General features: G+C 48.1%; 5 protein-coding genes across 10 annotated transcripts; 3 read left to right on the top strand and 2 right to left on the bottom strand.

Moving 5' to 3' along the window:
- The first annotated feature begins 1,562 nt into the window (after positions 1-1,562).
- LOC1269420 (uncharacterized) lies at positions 1,563-4,014 on the top strand. 5 transcript variants are annotated; one of them, XM_061645977.1, is made up of 3 exons: positions 1,563-1,702; positions 2,195-2,377; positions 2,454-4,014. In XM_061645977.1, exons 2-3 carry the CDS (start codon positions 2,202-2,204, stop codon positions 3,595-3,597), a joined length of 1,320 nt encoding a protein of 439 aa, XP_061501961.1. In that variant the 5' UTR covers positions 1,563-1,702; positions 2,195-2,201; the 3' UTR covers positions 3,598-4,014. The 5 variants fall into 5 exon arrangements, with proteins under 5 accessions (XP_061501961.1, XP_061501960.1, XP_061501962.1 ...); XM_061645976.1 differs by lacking the exon at positions 1,563-1,702 and adding an exon at positions 1,717-1,903 and having other exon boundaries at positions 1,970-2,377; XM_061645978.1 differs by lacking the exon at positions 1,563-1,702 and adding an exon at positions 1,732-1,922.
- A 496-nt stretch (positions 4,015-4,510) lies between these two features.
- Positions 4,511-7,187, top strand: LOC1269419 (cytochrome P450 4C1). Its single transcript, XM_308056.6, has 3 exons — positions 4,511-6,061; positions 6,151-6,277; positions 6,341-7,187. Exons 1-3 carry the CDS (start codon positions 5,430-5,432, stop codon positions 7,112-7,114), a joined length of 1,533 nt encoding a protein of 510 aa, XP_308056.6. The 5' UTR covers positions 4,511-5,429; the 3' UTR covers positions 7,115-7,187.
- A 667-nt stretch (positions 7,188-7,854) lies between these two features.
- LOC1269418 (dynein regulatory complex protein 9) lies at positions 7,855-12,080 on the bottom strand. 2 transcript variants are annotated; one of them, XM_061645982.1, is made up of 6 exons: positions 11,581-12,080; positions 11,045-11,497; positions 10,693-10,960; positions 10,187-10,611; positions 9,729-10,118; positions 7,855-9,634 (listed from the first exon to the last, which is right to left on the bottom strand). In XM_061645982.1, the coding sequence occupies exons 2-5, from the start codon at positions 11,121-11,123 to the stop codon at positions 9,751-9,753; spliced, it is 1,140 nt and encodes a 379-aa protein (XP_061501966.1). In that variant the 5' UTR covers positions 11,124-11,497; positions 11,581-12,080; the 3' UTR covers positions 7,855-9,634; positions 9,729-9,750. The 2 variants fall into 2 exon arrangements, with proteins under 2 accessions (XP_061501966.1, XP_061501965.1); XM_061645981.1 differs by having other exon boundaries at positions 7,855-10,118.
- Positions 12,081-12,104: 24 nt separating this feature from the next.
- On the top strand, positions 12,105-14,730 carry LOC1269417 (protein phosphatase PTC7 homolog). Its single transcript, XM_308054.6, has 5 exons — positions 12,105-12,497; positions 12,612-12,791; positions 13,081-13,394; positions 13,902-14,040; positions 14,129-14,730. Exons 1-5 carry the CDS (start codon positions 12,284-12,286, stop codon positions 14,176-14,178), a joined length of 897 nt encoding a protein of 298 aa, XP_308054.5. The 5' UTR covers positions 12,105-12,283; the 3' UTR covers positions 14,179-14,730.
- A 66-nt stretch (positions 14,731-14,796) lies between these two features.
- Positions 14,797-18,190, bottom strand: LOC1269416 (SCY1-like protein 2). Its single transcript, XM_061645971.1, has 6 exons — positions 17,850-18,190; positions 17,041-17,646; positions 16,764-16,972; positions 16,010-16,682; positions 15,480-15,936; positions 14,797-15,412 (listed from the first exon to the last, which is right to left on the bottom strand). The coding sequence occupies exons 1-6, from the start codon at positions 17,974-17,976 to the stop codon at positions 15,013-15,015; spliced, it is 2,472 nt and encodes an 823-aa protein (XP_061501955.1). The 5' UTR covers positions 17,977-18,190; the 3' UTR covers positions 14,797-15,012.
- Positions 18,191-18,197: the final 7 nt, after the last annotated feature.

Below are 18,197 nucleotides of genomic sequence, written 5' to 3' on the forward strand. Positions count from 1 at the left end.
GAACGGTTGTCTAAAGCTCCCCGTTACTAATTGCACGAAATAAATTACCCATCACCCGACCTCACAAACATTGACACGTCAGCTTCAACACACCGAATATTAGATTAGAGCTCGACGCTCTGCCTCAATTAATCCGAACGCCGAAGATCATTTGGCGCCGACAAAGACTTACGAGCACACCGACACAGAGAGTACCGACAGTTAGTGTTAATTTTGCATCCACTCCACCGGCCGGGTCTCAAAAGCAATCAGTCTATTTATCTAATTCCCAATCGACGAGTGCACTTCGCCACGTGTCGGAAAGCACTCTAATGTTTGTCTTATATCTTTGCCGGGTACTATGCTTGATGCTTGATACTGATGCTTTGACTACGGTCGCACTATGCTATGGTGGCGTAAGAAAAGTTTCCGTATGGGGAGGCCAATCATGAGCGCCGCCGAAGGAAACGGCAAGGGTAGCTGCAATAGCGCCGGTCAATAGATGTGAGATCCGGCCCGGGAGGGTCCGGTGCTGTGCGAATGAAAAACAATTTAGCTTCAATTTGTTAGCACTTGAAATATGCATTCACCCAGTCAGTCTCTCTCACTCTCTCTCTCTCTCTCTCTCTCTCTCTCTCTCTCTCCGTCTATGTATCTCTTTCCCCGATGCCCAAGCACATAAAGTCACATCTGTTCGTTGGCTGTGAGACACCCCTACTCTCCACTCCGGCAGGGTGCAGATCCCCGTAAGCCACTTTGCTACGGTCCCGTGCGCCACCACCGCACTGCCGTGTGACTTTGCTCATTGTTCTAGCTCGTAGATTAATCACTTCTTTTCTCACTCCAGCAAAACTTCCTCCACTGCTCTGCTTTCGGTGCGGTTATGATCTGTTCACCGATAGCACTCGAGCAGTCTGATGCTCGATTGCACAGCAGTGTGCTCGAGCTTTTAGCAACACCGAACATCGAAGGTGGCAAACTTATGGTGTCTCCCGGCATCCGCATCCGACCTTACTGCCGTGCCTGCTGCTGCTACTCTGCCACGTCTCAGCAAATCTGCCAGATGCTCGGTTGCTATTTTTATTTATCTTTCTCCTTTGCTTTCATCGTGGGGCCCTCGGATGCTTGCCACCTCGCCCCGTACCGGGATGATAGCAACCCGGCAGTGGAAAAGGCGAAAGATTCTAGCTAATCAAAGAGATAACACAAACGGTACCATAGCGTGCTTGTATGTGTGTGTGTTGTTCAATCAATTTGAAATATAAATACACTCAACGAAGCATGTTACGCAAAAAAAAGAACAATAGGCTGCTGATTTTTGCTTTCCTTCCATCTATTGTTACGGTAACAAATATTTATGCTGTTGCTACCGAGATATATTATAAAGAAAATAAACACTTAATACGTTGTTCATCGAATGATCTTCCATTTCAGCTTGAATGGCAGTTTAACGGTTTCGAAGGCGCGGTTTCCACTCGCACTCATTAGAAAACACAACCCTTATCTATCAACCCCTTTCGAGTGAAGCCCACACTACGTGCAAAGTTTGCCCGGCCAGCTCACTGATGGGTAGCGTTATTTATAGCTTGCAGTTTGATTGCCAACAAACTTCGCGCGCTCAGCTTGATTTGATTTGAGCACAAACTCATGCCACGTCAGTGGATGATTCTAACATCGACAAGGAAAGCACACAGTGTCCATTCACAGTGTGTCAATAAAAAAGGTCAGTTTTTTTTCTTAAATAACCTCCCGTGCATGTTCTTAAATATCCTCCCGTACATTCTATGTCGAGTAGGGTTTCGAAAGACTAATAATCATTCAGACACCTACAAATGATCTACTTATAATTCTGAAATTTTTGATGAACTAAAGGATGCCTTCTACGTCCTTGATAAGCGCCTGAAAGTCTGCTAGCTTAAAAAATGTAGGTGTAAAGTGTATGTGTAAGTGAATTCTAGTACCACTAATACCACTAACATATTGTATAAAGCTCTCGAGTGCGCCGTGCAACCAATTTAAACGCATCGTGTGGTCACTGTTTCCCAGCGCAACGAGCCTGTGTCACTACTGGTGTCGTAAGTAAACAGACGACCAATCAGAGCTGATAGAGTTGTTGCAGCGTACATTTGTTTGTTAGCTTATCTCTTCAAACCCTAAACAGACAGTGATAAGTGAGAACTAATATATCGTTCATATCTGCCCAAACGAAGGATAGTCGCACGATGGAGGCAAAAGTGAACTACATCAAAACGCGGCTCGTGCAGCAGGTGCTGACCAGCCACGAATGCTTCCGTGGGATGGAAGTCGTGCGCAGTGACCTGCACACCCCGAAACATCTCGACGGGTTCATGTCCGCCATCCATCAATTGACGCTGACCTTGCGCCACAGTGCAAGTGGGTAGGTTTCTTGGGGGCGAGGGGGGACGATCTTTACCCGCGACCCGTCTTACCGTGCAGCTCAATTCTCCGCGCAGGGAATCCACCGTTCCGCTGCTGGTGAAGGTGATGAAGGGGGACGAGCTGTTCCGCAAGCAAAACCTTGCCCACGTCCTCTTCCCGAACGAGATCAACATCTACGCGAACGTGCTGCCCCAGTTTGATGCGTTTCTCGCCGAAGCTGGCTCGGAGCTGCGGGCAACGCGCTGGTGCCCCCGGGTGTATCTCAGCACGATGGGCCAGTTCCGCGAGTACAGCGAACTGTTCGAAACGTTCCTCGTGATGGAAAACGTGACACCGCGAGGTTTCCGTACTGGGCCGCGGCTAGATCTGGACGAGGCACATCTGACGCTGATGGTGGAGATCATCGCCCGCTATCACGCTTGCTCGTACGCGCTGCGCATCAAAGACCCGCCCGCCCTGGACCGGCTCGTGGAGCGCATTGTGCCGTTGAACTTCCTGCAGGATGGGAAGGTATTTTTCGAAAGCTACGACGTAGTGTTCCGGCTCGCAGCGGAGCGTCTGTTTGCGTACGTTGATGCGGTTCCTGCGGAGCTGGACAGTGAGCGGTTCCGGCAGCACGTGCACACCCTGCGCACCAAGTATGGGCCGAATCAGTCCGAGCTGATGCAGAAATTTCTGCACCGTGATCCCACCTACTCGGTCATCCTGCACGGTGACTACAATCGGAACAATGTACTGTTTCGGTACGACGACGGGCAGCGTCCGGTCGAGGTGCTGATGATCGACTTCCAGGAGAATCGGTACGGATCGCCCGCCCTCGATCTGTCGTTCCTCATGTACATGAACATGACGCCGGAACTGCGCGAACGGTTCTGGGAGGAGCTGCTGCGTCGCTACCATCGGCAGCTGATGGGTACGCTGTGCGCGGTGCTGCACTGTGAAGAGTCGGATCCGCGCCTGGAACCGTACCGCGAGGCTAGCTTTCGCGCACACTTTGCCCGCTTTGCGCTGTACGGTGCAATGGTGGCGCTCAACTTTATACCGTCGATGATGAGCAGCGAGGAGGAGGTGATCGAGGTAAGCGGTTACTTCGAGCAGGATATACACTGCGAAGGCTTCCGGCGGTGTGCGCTGGCGATGGGAGGTGATGTGGTGAACCGGCGTATAACGGCCGTAATGCGGCACGCTAGCAAAATGGGTTACATGGACGTGATGTGATGGGGTAAAGTGTGCAACACAGTGTACAAAAGAACGCATAATGCTGAACGCTTTATTTTATTTATCCGCATAATGCTGAACGCTACGGAGACAAATAATCCTTTCCTTTTTTAGGCAATAAAAACATTAGTAAAAAAGGGACCAAATGAACGAAATTTACAAAATTATAAACAGTTTACCACACATAACGTTGCTCTTCATAATGGAGCATTACCAATGGTTGGTTTACCAATGGAATTTCTGGAGTCTATGTGTTACTCTTACTTTGTAACGCAAAGAATATTTTAGCAAATTAATAATAAATAAATAAATATTATATAAAAAAACGTATAGTATTAGTACTTGTAAACATATGTTTTATAATCAAAAATCATCAATTCATAAATAAAGAACGCAAAGTATGCGATGTACAACACACTGGGCATAAACTTGCTTCTATTCACCATTCGCCACTTCTTGCTTATGAAAGTGTTTACAGTTAAACATACATAAATGAGCAATTATTGATCTGTACTGTGCATCTTTTGCGCCATGTCATGCAATTGGCACCAAGCGTCAACACCATACCTTGTTCGGTTACTAACTCATCACCTCAAGCAAACGCCCGAAACGAGACATTACCGATGCGTAGACCGAAGCATGTTAAGCCAGACGCAGTTGCACGATCGACAGTAGTTGTCGCGAAAGAGACCACAAGACCAATGGGTGCGTCCCCTGAGTGCAAATGCAGAGGTGCTAGACATTCACACATCAACACGGTTCACAACACCATTCCCCACGCATATTGGACTTCCCCAGACGGGTGTTACAGTGTCCCCCTCTCCATTGGAGAGGTTTATGCATGGCCTACTAGTCATCGCACGCTGCATCACATGGAACAGTAAACTCTAACCTAAAACATTCAGAGGGTCAATGTCGTCTTCAGAAATGAGTCGTGCTCTGTTTGTGTAAAGCTTAAAACGTGTGTTGAACAAATTCAAGCTTTAATTTACCAAACGATAAGATAAAACATTCTTTGAAAAGGATTTGTACTTACTGTAAGTGAGATTTTTTTCTTCTTTCTCTTGTATTTTGGGCATCAATTCCATTTCGTAGTTGGATTCATTAATCAAGGTCAATGTCTGAAATGTAACTATCAACTCTTTGTACCCTAAGACAGTGTGTAGTGGTGTGTACCCCACTTCAGTTCAGTTCAGTCACAGTTCATATTCACGGCAGCTGCACCCCGCACACACCTCACCTCCAGTTCATACGAGATTTGAACGCACGCTGGGAGGGAATGTTGTTGGTTCGCACGCACAGCTTAACGATCGTACCACGGGGGACGCCCCGATGTCGATCGTTAAATTTTGGATTTGTTAAACTTTGCTACACCTCACAACTATGCATACATAGTAACGAAGCTTGAATCGATCTGCCCAATTACGTTTTGCAAATTACATGATCATGTTGCTATCGTGCATCTGTGCAGTTCCTCTAATTGCTACTATCGACCACTATCTGATAGTAACTCTACTCAACGCACATGGGATAACATGATGCGCCGTCGTCTCCGTTCCTAGTGTTTCCCCCCTTGGATTCCCTGGTGCCCCAGCATCTTGACTGATCTGAACCCGTCTTACGATGTGCGATTCTACTCCCACCCAGTACGGTACACACTAACCGCGGGTAATTCTACCCGAGGTCGTATAAAAACGAGCTTCTCCGATGGCACAATTTTCAGTTCACCAGCGGTGCTGCAGCTATCCGGAGAGTGTGGAGCCGCAATCGCGTTCGGCACGTGCCTGTAGGAGGAATTCAAAATAATTTGCCGCTCGTTAAACCGTTTATGTATGTGTTTACCCAACGCCACCATGATAGTGCTTGTGTTTATCGGCGTGTTCGCCCTGGTGTACTACGTTAACTTTCGCCGTACGCGCAAGCGGCTGTACGAGCTGGCCGAACGGATACCGGGCCCGTTCGACTATCCGCTCATCGGCAGCATGCTGCTCACGATCGGCAAATCTCCGCTCGAGCTGGTAACGCACCTGATGGAGCTGATGCATCACCTTCCGTCGCCGATGCGTGCCTGGCTCGGGCCCTTCCTGCTGGTCGTCGTCGATCGGCCGGAAATGGTGCAGGACGTGCTGAGCTCACCCGACTGCGTGCAGAAACCGTTCATGTACGACTTTTTCCGGCTCAGCAAGGGGCTGTTCGGGGCCCCGGCGGACCAGTGGAAGCGGCATCGCAAGCTGCTCAACGCGTCCTTTTCGCCGGCCGCCCTGAAAAGCTTCGTGCCGACGCTTAACGCCAAGGCGGACCAATTTACCCGCGAGCTTGCGGGCAAAGTGTCGGGCGAGTGTTTCGATGTGCATCGGCTGCTGGCCCGCTACACGCTGGTCACCATCTCGTCCACCACGCTCGGGGCGGACCTGAGCGTCGAAAAGCGGGAAGTGCTGGAGGAATACACCAGCAACGCTATACAGTGAGTGTGAGGGCCTGTCGTGGTAAGGGGTTTGTTGGGTGGACGAAGGTTCTAATAGCACCTGCCGGTATGTCCTTTTCATCCCGAAGAATGTTTACCAACTGCTTTGAGCGTATCTACAAGGCCTGGCTCCATCCAGATTGTGTCTACCGCATGACGGCGGCCTTCCGGGAGGAGGAGATCCGATTCAAGAGCTTCAAACAGATGTCACGAAAGGTATAGCAGAGGACCAGTTTATAAGAAATCTTTCATAATAATAATGTTTTTTTCTCTCGCAAGATAATAACCATGCGACAGGCCCTGCTGAGCGAGACCAAACCAACGAAGGCCGAATACCAGCAGGACTCCGATCCGGAGGAAAACCAGGAGCTGCCCAAGGCGAAAATCTTCATCGAGCGGCTGGAGGAGATCGCACACGACCCGGCCAACGGTATCGACGAGGACGGCTTCCAGCAGCACATCGATACGATGATGTTCGGTGGCAACGATACGTCCGCCCAGGCCCTCTCCAACACCCTGCTCACGCTCGGCATGTACCCGGACTGGCAGGAGAAGGTGTACCAGGAAATCATGGATGTCGTACCGCACGGTCCAGTCTCGTACGAGGATCTCACCAAGCTGACGCTGCTGGAGATGTTCCTGAAGGAAACGATGCGTCTGCTGCCCATTACGGGCCTGATCGCCCGCACGCCGATGAAGGAGGTGCAGGCGCAGGACGTCACCCTCCCGGTCGGCTGCTTCGTGCTGATTCCCTTCCTGAAGATGCACCGCGACAAAACGATCTGGGGCCCGGACGCGGAAACCTTCAACCCCGACAACTTCCTGCCGGAACGGTGCGCCCAGCGCCATCCGTACGCGTTCATCCCGTTTAGTCAGGGACCGCGGAACTGTATCGGCATGAAGTATGGCTGGCTGTCGATGAAGATCTTGCTGTGCCATGTCGTGCGCCAGTATCGCATCTCCACCGACATCAAGCTGCGCGATATTAAGCTCTCCCTCTCGCTGGTGATGAAGCTCAACACGAAACATCTGATACGGTTGGAGCAACGGTGAATGTGGGGAGGCGATCCCGTTTTTTTGTGATATTGGAGAGAAATATAAGCGTCATAATACCTCGTACCAGGCACCCGTGCAATTGGCCAGATCTAAGATCAGAACCTTTTTTTTTGCTATAATTTCTACATGGTTTATCTCGTTCGATTACATCACACTGAAATTCCATCGGCCGCATACACCCAGCGATCAGCCCCCGGCCCTTTGATTGATAAGCAGCACCATCATTAGGTGCAATTAATTCACACACAACGCATGCTACGGCACTGTGCGGTCGATCGATGCCCCCTTCGAGTGCTAAGGGGCGGTGCAACCCAACCCCGGTTCTGGTCCTGTACGGCGTGAGAATGCTTCCGCCCTGTTGCAGCAAAGAGGTGTTAATTACGCCAATGCTGTTGCTACTACTACCTGCCACAGTGTGGGGATAATGTACTTGACACGCGGCCTGCAATCTGGCCCGCTACTCTCGACGATTTTTTCATGCTGTAAACATCCCCAATCACTAACGGCACTCTTACTACATCGTGCGCGGAACGTGCTATCTGTCGTGCGTATTTAATGTGCGAGGAATCCGACTCCACACGCTGACGCCCTAAGCACGCTATTGCACGCGCCGTAGCACACGCAACGTGTTAATCATGCATCGGTACTATTGGAAAATAATTAACCAGCTCGTCCCGACGTTCAATCGACGGACGCCGTTTAGCCACCTTGGAAACAATGGTAGTCCGTTGCCCCTCTGCAGTTTCGGGAGCGAATTCGAACGCGGAACAAGCTCCTTTTATTGGTGTGATAAATTCATCGCAGATATGCTACATGCACGGCGTAATTGTCTAGAAACATGCACGTTATATGCTGTATACCTTGTGGTTGGCTAACTGAAAAGATTAATTAATTAATTCGTATATTGTTGCCAGCGATGGTGCGATCAGGTGTCTCATTTAATGATTTTTAAGTGCATATTTGGTGCTTTTACACGTTCCATTTAGTTAAACAGTCAAATTGATAGGATAACAACATCTAGCTAGTACTTTCATTATCACCAAAAACACCCGATATCAGCGAATTTAAATAGGAAAATATTTTATCTTACTAACAGAAACAAAAACCAGGTTTTGTTTTTATGGATAGTTATTACAAAATTAATAAGACGATTACAATGTAATGTTGCAATTACATTTTTTATTGTTATTTTTTACAAATGTGTTTATAGTTCCTGCCACACTGCTTTTGACCTCAGATCAATTGAACGTTTTCCGTAGAGTGATTACGAAACTGCTCTTCAACGTAATCTCAATTACATGATTGGCCGTTAAAAACTCGTTTTATCATTATGGTTTGCAATCCGATGCACTCGCCGCGACGTTTTAATAATGCATGCATCTTACTATTATATGTATAATGGATCTTAAAAAGCATATTTTTTACACCGTTTCTCACGCATTCCGTACGAAACGCTTTTCTCAATTGTATAAAACAAAGCTTGGAGTTTTTTTTATTATTGGAAAGATCATGTACAAAACACAATTAAATGATGGAAAAAAACATAAAATGGGTTTCGAATGCTCAAATAGAGGCTTCTAGCGCACTCATTAACGGACGTTGGATTCAGTTATTTAATGATAGAGAGAAGGTAGCCTTCATTGGCAGATCAATCGACCGCGTCTGGTGGCTTAAAATCCCGAAATTAATTGCAAGTTGCAATTGCGCTTTCCTCTACGATTTCACTATGTCTACGGGTTATTTAATGGCATGCCTATTCACGTACCAAAACATGTGCTGTCGGAAATTAAAGTAGTGCTGTACTTCCCTTTGTCGTTTGCTTCATGTGGTTTAATAATAAGAATAAAATTGAATTGAAAATAAGAAATAGGATGCATATTCAATAAGATGATCCATGTATGGTTTTCTTATTTATGTTTATGGTTTAATAATGGTGCATTTTTTTCTGTGTTTCTGTCCTTAGGAAATATACTCTACTGTTGTGACTCCAAAAATTGTTCAGTCTTGTTCATCCAACAAACTTGTTTGTAAGACTTCGAGGCGTTTACAAAACCTTTTTGGCACGATCAGACGACAGCCAAAGCGCTGGCAGTACCACCTTTTAAAAGACGAGGCAGAAAGAATTTCCAACACTAACTCCATATTCGGATCACGAAAGAAATCTCTTTTCCCTCCTCACCCCCTTCTGCGACATAGGTTTCTCAAATTACTTGAGAGAGCAACTAACGGGAAAGTTGACTATTGATATTGAACGGTTGAGAAAATTGCTGTTACCCGAGCGGGTTTGATGTACAAGGCCGCATCCTTCGCCGATGGCCCACAGATCCGTTCGCCGTCGTAATACTAACACACGCGATCTTTACGTTTTGGGATCTAAATAGCAAGTGTGTTTCTGTCGTAAATTCTTTTTTCTTGCTCGTCTTATAAAAGGTGGTACTGCCAGCGCGTGGGAAATGTTCTCGTCCAGTCGTCTGGTCTTGCCAAAAAGGTTTTTGTAACGCCTCGAAGTTTTACATTCTGGAACCAAGCAGTTAAAGGGACGAATTACATGTTGCAACTCTTTATCAACGATAGCTAGAATAAAAATATGGCCTTATAGTTATAGCCTTACCTTTCACTCATTTTCATCCACCTTACTTTCCCTTCTTTCCCTTCTTCGGTGCCTTCTGGGGCTTTTGCTTTTTCTTGCGCTTAAACTGTCCCAACCCCTTGCGCACCATCGTGCCGCGCCACCAGGACTGGATCTTGATCGCCGAACGCATCTGCTTGTTGGCGAGTGCCAGCTGCTGCTCCCGCTCCTTCATAAACTCGGCACAAATTTTCAGATCCTTCTCGCGATGCTTGAACAGTATCGTCATCTCCTCGAACTGCACCTTCAGGTTCACGATCTTGTCCTTGTGCTCGGCAATCTGTGCATCCAGCGCCTTTATCTCCCGCTGGTACTTATCCGTCCAGAAGGCGATCTTTTCACTGATCTGATCGATGCAGTAGTTGATGTACACTAACACCCGGGAATGGAATGAAACTTGGCATTAAATGGTTCCCACTTCTCTAGCATGCCTTCCTTACCATCGATTTCGCTTTTCAGCCGCAACTCGCGCTCGATGTTCGCTTTCGTCTGTGTGGCCGTGTGCGCCAGTTCGTTCTCCTTGCCCTCGATGATGATGCGCGCCTGCTCGTGCCGGGTACGCTCCCACTGCTGGACCAGCTTCGTCTTGATGTCGTTCTCAATCCGTGCGTCCTTGAGCTTCGTCTCCAGGTCGAATATTTCGTCGTCGAGCTGCTTCAGCACGTTCTTGCACTCACGATTGACGCCCTCGAGCTGGGTTTGCAGTATTTTCAGCTTTTTCTCATTCAAGATACTGTCCCGGATCAGAATTAGCTCCTCCTGTTCGCTTTGGATGTCGTTGTCCATGAAGGTTTGCAGAGTCTCGAACGTACCAAACTCCGCCATCTCCGTGTGCGTGTCCGAAAGCAGCTTGCGTAAATTGGAGCTATAATAGTGATGGGTTTGCGAAACATTAGCCACAGGTGATTAAATTTGCCGTTAAAAAAATCATGCCATGATTCTTTACACATCATTCTGCAGCTTTACGAGAATCATTTTTCCCATCGCCAAATCGACGACCATGTTTTCGCTTAGCAGCTGGTTCTTGTACGACGGATCGAAGCGGACGTGCATCGGCGGCTTCCGTACGATCGGGGCGCTCGTTTTGTCCCCATCCCGGTTGATGACGATCAGCTTGTACGTCGCTTCCTCGATTACGATGTTTATCATACCACTTTCCATCTCGTTGAACATGGCTTTCGGGCCGAGCTGACTGTGAGATTCGGTCGTCGATGCTGCATGAAGGGAAATTGGTTACTCTTGCTCAAGCGATCGGGATCGGGAGGTTGAAGAGTTAGTTGTAGGATTCCAGCACTTACCTCTAGTTGTGGTGTCGCTAACATCTTCACTCTCGGACGATTCGGTCGAATGAAAATTAGGCTTCGATAGATCACACATACCGATGTGCGTAATGTTAATTCGTTAGTTAACTTTTATTGTGGATTTTAGAGGAAACAATTTCGCAATCTTATTCCGTACTTAGAGCCACTTGTTTGACACCTCCGAACATTGCGTCCTAGCAACGGCAGGTCGGTGGCGACATGCGCGCACCGGTCGCATGCTGCCTGCTTTTACTTCAAAACATGGTCAATTCAAAAAGGCACACTTACATACAACTGAAACCGGTAAAATTCAAAAATGCATTCGCTATCGCTTTATACTGCACTTTGAAAGCTGTTCTACGGTCTACACCTTCTGACGCTTGTTGGATTCTTTGTCGCCCTCTTCCGGTTCATCACTACTTTCACCATCAGCTGCCCCCTCTTCTGTAGCTAAAAACGGAAACGAAAAGCTTACTTAACGACACGCAACACGGATTTTATTTGTTACTTCCAGACCGGAACATGAACATTACCTTCTTCCGTGCGTTCCTTTCGTGCACTACCCGAACTCGTGTCCCGTACCACAATCGCGGTAAGCAGATCGTTCAACGAATCCTTTACCACTTTGATGCTTGAAATCAGCTCACTCATATTGCTGCCCGTGACCTCTTGTGTGACCGCCTCGGTAGCGCCCTGGCTTTTAATTGTAGCTTCGATTGCGGGCATTTTTTCGCGTTGTGAAACTTGTGAATTTGGTCTGTGCAATGTTGATAAACAAAGCCCGTGCTCCGAGCCTGTCACTTTTTGGCAGTTGAATTTGCAGGGTACGTGCATTACAATACGGCGCCAATTTAGCAAAAACAAAATGATGGAATTAGTTCTTCTTGTGCAATCTTTCTGCATTATGTACTATTTTTTTACATAATTTAGGAAAATCCCATGTTTAACTCTACTCGTTTTGTTTAAATATTGGTCCAAAACCAAAAGGCCTTTTCGTGCCTTTGCGTTCAACTGTCAAAGCGTCACGTGACAGCGAACATGTCAAAATGCTCGGCTCATGAACCGACCTGCCTTCCAGCCCAGAGTGAATAAAGAATTAGCACGAGTGGTCCAAAGTTTTGTTTACGATTGTTGGTGCAATTTTCGCTTCTTTCGGCCGTGTCCGCGTGCGTGTGTGTGTGTCCGCTAGTGGGCTGCCCATGATTCAGTAATCCTTTCCCGCACCCTCCCAAAATAATGCGATCCTGGACGACACGATGGCTTTCCCGAGCGTTGCACCAGAATTGGCAAGCTGCAAGCGCCACTGCGGAAAACAAGCCCCGCACCTACTCGCGCTTCATCTCCGTCGTCAGTGGCTTCCCGAAGAACCTGGCCCAGTCAAAGTACAAGCCTGGTAAGATGGGGGACGATGCGTGGTTCATCGCCAACACCAAAACAGCCGACGTCCTCGGTAAGTAAGGGCCAGGCCAGGAGCAGACAGGACCCCCCGCGCACAGCATTACATGATGTTTTTTTCCTCACCCTCTCCCTTCTTCTACTTCTGCTCTCGCTCACCATCTGACAGGTGTCGCTGATGGGGTCGGCGGATGGCGCAGTTATGGAATTGATCCGGGCGAGTTTGCGATGGTGCTGATGAGGAACTGCGAACGGTTGGTAAAGTTTTCCCGCTTCGATCCCATCAAGCCAGTGAACCTGATTGCGTCCGGATTCCGGGATCTGCAGGACAACAGGAAATGCATTCTGGGTAAGGGGGACCGATTCGATGGCGAGCTGTGTCACTCACGAACAAGCAAATATCATGTGCCCTCTCGCTCTGGTAATCGCGTGCGAGCGAATGCAAAAAACCGTTCCGCACGTGTGTGTGAGTGTGTATGTATTTGTAGTGGTGACCGTGACCATTTAATATTTTTGCACAACACCACTCTCCGGGCGGTTTCGGTCCATAGTTGGGCGGTGTGATGATTGCACATCTGGGGTGTATCAAGATTAAATAGTGAACCCTCCTTTCGCCTCCATTCCATCTCGCCCCACAGGTAGCAGTACTGCCTGTATAGTGGTGTTTAATCGCGAAGACAGTAGCATTTACACGGCCAACATCGGCGACAGCGGCTTCATCATAGTGCGCAAGGGTGAAATAGTGCATCGCAGCGAGGAGCAGCAGCACTACTTCAACACCCCGTTCCAGCTCTCCCTACCCCCGCCCGGCCATACCGATGTGTTGAGCGATAGGCCCGAGTCGGCCAACACGACCACTTTTCCCGTGTGCAACGGGGACGTCATACTCGTCGCCACGGACGGTGTGTTTGATAATGTTCCGATCAAGCTGCTAGTCGACACTCTCCAGCGGGTAAGTTGATAGTAGTAGTAGTTCCAACACCACCACCACCGCCATGTGGGGTAGTGCGCGGTTGGTAGATGAAATGAGGATGAGTGCGCCCCGTCTAGGCACGTGATGCAAGCGTACCGTAATTAATAATCGTGTTTGTACATTTACGATGCAAAGAAAAGAACAGAGAGACAGAAAGAGAGAGATAAGTAGCAACCATGTTGCTAAAATGCCTAATGTTTTTATTAATGAAGTTAATTTTTTTACATGTTTAGTGGCATTGAAGACAAACAAATGACCGTCATGGTTGACTAACCCTGCAATTTGGTTGTATTTTTCACTCTGTTTTTTGTTTATTGTTATTGGAACATCCTAATCAGCAATTGATCTTTATATATAGAGTTCAGTTTTTTTTGCGATTTTAATCATTTTTTACTGATCCTCTTTCACACACATTCTCGTTAATTGAATATAAATTATTTTAGCAAACTGGATTGCAATTTAATCCTAAAATTTCCCTCGTTACAGGTGGAAGGAGAAAACGATCAAGTCAAGTTACAGATGTGTGCAAATTCGATTGCGCTAATGGCAAGATCGCTGTCGTTCGATAGTAAGTTTCTATCACCCTTTTCCGTAAACGCTAGGAGAAATAATATCAATGCAATGGGTATGTATTACTTATTTTAACCATTTAACAGCTGTTTCCTCGTACTAATTGTGTGGCCTTTTTTCCACTTTCCTTTTCTTTCCACTAGGTGGTAAACCAGACGATATAACCGTAGTGTTAGCGACCGTAGCTCTGTAGCCTCGTGCATCAGACAGCATGCATTCGAAATGCTGGCATTGTGCAAAACCGAAAACCAACAAACATACAAAAATTAGAACGCAGAACGGCGCGGCCAGGAGCAGCATTACTGGGGAGGAAGAAATTACTCTAATAGAAAACGGGCGCGTGTGGGCAGGCGAACGAACTTCTTAGGCAAATTAAGTTAGCGATTGCGGGAAACAAGGAAACGAAGGAAGAAAAGGAAACAAAACACAACCACCACCCATGCAAAGAGAGTTACCCAGCCCACAGCAAAATGGGTGGGAACACTGGTGGAAGTGCTGGAAGTGCTGGCGGAACGGAACCATACATGCAACGCGAAAGGCTGTTGGAATAAATTTTGTTGTAGCTTTTTAGGTTTATTGCTTCTTATATTAGTTTCTTATTATTTTTCATCCTCTTCGTCTGTGTCCGCAAGACAAAAGGGTTCCTAAAGCGATCAAATAATAAAACTTCGAATCGACCCATTTTGTAAGGATGTAGAAAGGTGAACGTCTACAAAATAGGCGAAACAATTTAAAACTCTGAAAACCGTTTTTTTTTTCATTTCTCTTTTTTGGGGGAAAAAAATAACAGAATAACAAGAAAGAATACGGATTACGGCATCAAATGGTTTTCTTTTTTTATTACCGTAGCTCTAGATACTGAATGTATGTGTGAAGTGCCGCGTACAATTAGTGAACATGGAAGTGAGAGAGTCTCCCACGCTCCAAACCAAACAACACGTGGTGCAGTTGAACAGTTGAACAAAGCTGGGTGCGCGTAAGTCGAACAATGTGTAAGCCGCTTCTATGCCAATGCACTGCAGTGAGTTTACTTTTGCAAAAACTCCATAATGTCCTCCTTCGAGAGCATTGGACTGGTGGCCGATTTGGCCGACGCCTTGCCGCCCATCTGCGAGGGAGTGGGAATGAGCGGTTGCAATTGGCCGTACGGGTTGCTGCTGCTGCTGTTGGTCGGTGAGGTCAGCTCGAGCCGCTTCGTTACCCCCGTCGAGCCATTGTTGTTCATCCACATGTTGGAGGCCATGGATGCTGTGGGTGCTGCTGCTGGCGCCGGCATCATGGGCATTGCAATGGCCGGCGGAGGATGGACTTTGTTTTGTAGCGTGGAGGAAGCATTCTGTTGCTGCTGTTGCTGTGTAAATAGATTGTAGTTGTTGCTGTTTTCCTTTGCTGTCGTTGCCATCGGAGATACGCTCCAATTCAAATTGCTAAAATTAAATTAATGTTGAGTACATTCATAATGAGGATAACAAGCTTACTAAGCTCACAATTTACCTTTGGGGTTGAAGTGGTTTCAGTTGTAGCTTCATTGGGCCGCCACCTGCTTTCCGCTGTTGTTGTTGTTGTTGCTGCTGCTGCTGTGCCGTCGATTGAGCTGTTTGTTTGGGAACTGTTGACGCTGGTGATTGCATAAAATCCCCATACAGATCGTTGCCACTACCAAACCCTAAGCTACCAAAGGACTGCTGCAGTTCGGATTGCTGTTTTTCCTGCAAGCTGCTACTGCTGCTGGTACTGGACGAGATGGAACCCGCCTTGCTACCCAGCTTATCCCCCTGCTCGTCCTCAATCTTGCGCGTAAACTCCTTGATCAGTGCAATGATGGCATTGAACTGCTGCAGCGAAAGCCCATTCACGATGGTCATCGGGAAGAGATGGGGTAGCACCTTACAAGCAAGCACATCCTTCGGTATGCCTAGCCCATCCGTGTTGAACGATATTTTATAGACACCTGCAAACCGAAAACAGTGAAAATGCAATTTCGTGCACATCACCCGGGCCCGCCCGATGGCAGAAACACTTACCAACAATCGCCATGATGACGGCCGGCTCGCGACAATTCACGGACGGAAGGTACGACACGATATCGTCGATCATGACCCACTTGTCGATTTTCGGTGCCAGCTGCCCCAGGCAGAGCAAACATTTCACCCGCACCGACACCAGGTTCGTGCCGGAGCAGAGCGTCTTAATGCGCGGCACCAGCCCACCCTTGATCGTGGCCTTGTCCAGATGCACCACCACGGACGGGATGATCGAAAGGCAAAGCTCCTGGATTTGTTGCGATTTCGATTCGAGCGCTTTGTAGACGAGCGGCAGCACGCTCGCCCGTATCTCCTCCGACGGGCACACCTTCAGCAGCACGTCGAGGTTTTGGAAAAAGATCAGCATTATTTGAACCGGCTCGTCCAGCAGCATGACCGGCCGCAGATGGGAACTGACGTGCTGCATGTACTCGGCCCTCGTACAGCTCGCCGTGATGGTGAGAATGTTCGTCAGCACGAACGGTATCATCGAACAGTTGACGAACTCTTTCACCAGCAGGGGCAGGATGCGATACAGCCGCACGCGGTGCGGAATGTCGCCGATGATGGTGGCGAGCCGCTTGTAGAATTCGGACTTTTCTAAGTTATCCTTCGGAAATAGCGTTTCCAAACTGTCTAAACATTGCACATATTGGTCACAGAAGTATGAAATCTGCAGAGAGGGAATGGATTACGTTCGTGTTGTATTGGATTTCGATTAGAGGAAGGGCCGTCCGTCTATCCGCCCACTTACCTGAGTTAACGACTGCAGCGTCGGTCGAGCCTGAGGATTGACGCTAAGCATTTTCTTCACCTCCGATCGCAGCGATTCCGGGATCGCGGTCAGCTTCGGTGGTCCTTGATTGCTAAGCTTGGTGACGGACTGCTTGTACCCGTACAGATCCGACGATGCGTCAGGGGAGGGAATGTTTTCCCGTGTATAAATTGTATAAATTAAAATACCTTAAAAGGGATTACAAACATTAATACAAGCACTTCAAAGGAACAGCTGTCACCTTTTGTCACACTACCTAAAGAATAAATATCGGTCGAATCGTTACAGGTGTTTTCCAGTATCAACTCCGGAGCCGTCCACTTCGAGCCCGGGTTGCCTAACAGCCGGCTTTTGAAGGGATGGTTCCCCACCGGCGTCCCGGGCGCCCGTTTGCTCCAGCAAAATCCAAACCCAAACAGCTTCCACACGCCCTGCTTGTTGACGATGATGTTTTCCGTGCAGAGATGCCGGTGCACCAGCTGCACCTCATCGTGCAGAAACCGGATGCCCTTGATCAGCTCGAAGATGCCAAACTTGGTGTCGAACTCGGACAGCTTGTACTCCGCCAGCAGCCCGGTGTTGGAAACGTTCGTCGTGTTGCCGAGCAGATTGGCCAGGCTGGCCACGACGGGCTCGGTGGCGAATGCGATCGTATCGCGGCTTTCCTCCATCGCGTGCTGCACCGTCAGTACCTGCGGGTGGCGTATCTTCGTCAGCTGTACCACGCCGCGCCGTATGTTTTCGCAGATCTCTTCCCGCTCGTCTTTGGTAAACAGCTCTAGCTGCTTCTTGTCGAACACAAATATGGAGGCCACCTCCTTCGTCGTGCGTTTGCTGCCGGTGTAGATTTTCCACACTAGCTCTGAAGGGGAAGGAAGGGAGAGAAACAGAAAAGTGTGAGCACTGTGTTATCAATTGTATTGGTGAGGTGGCTTGCCAAACCACGGAACTCGGATGATTCATTCTTCAATCAGCACGAACGTTCCGTATGATACAACATAAACAACGACAGTCGTTGTTTCAGGAACGGCACCCCGCGCACCATACAGGTTTCCTTCGCATTACCTGTCCCTGCGGATCCAATATGTTCCGCGATATCATAGTCCTTGGTGAGAGGATTCCCCAGGAATACGGCGGACAGGGTGGAGACCGTCTGTGAAACGGACGAATAAATCTTGTTTATGGCATCCATGGAACCGTGCTGGAATGTTGAAGTGAATTTTGACCGCTGGGTACAACTAGTGCCGATCCGTTTGCGCTTTCTTTTTTCACGATTTTCGGGATAATTTTTGCCACAAACTGGAAACCAACCAACAGCGCCCACTTTTTCTGTTGATTTGTGTGTTTTTTTTTCATCTCCCTTTGCAAACGTCAACCTGACACCTCTTTCTTTCCATTGGATGTAAACAACGC

Source organism: Anopheles gambiae, chromosome 2, assembly GCF_943734735.2.
Source record: "Anopheles gambiae chromosome 2, idAnoGambNW_F1_1, whole genome shotgun sequence".
Classification (NCBI taxonomy): domain Eukaryota; kingdom Metazoa; phylum Arthropoda; class Insecta; order Diptera; family Culicidae; genus Anopheles; species Anopheles gambiae.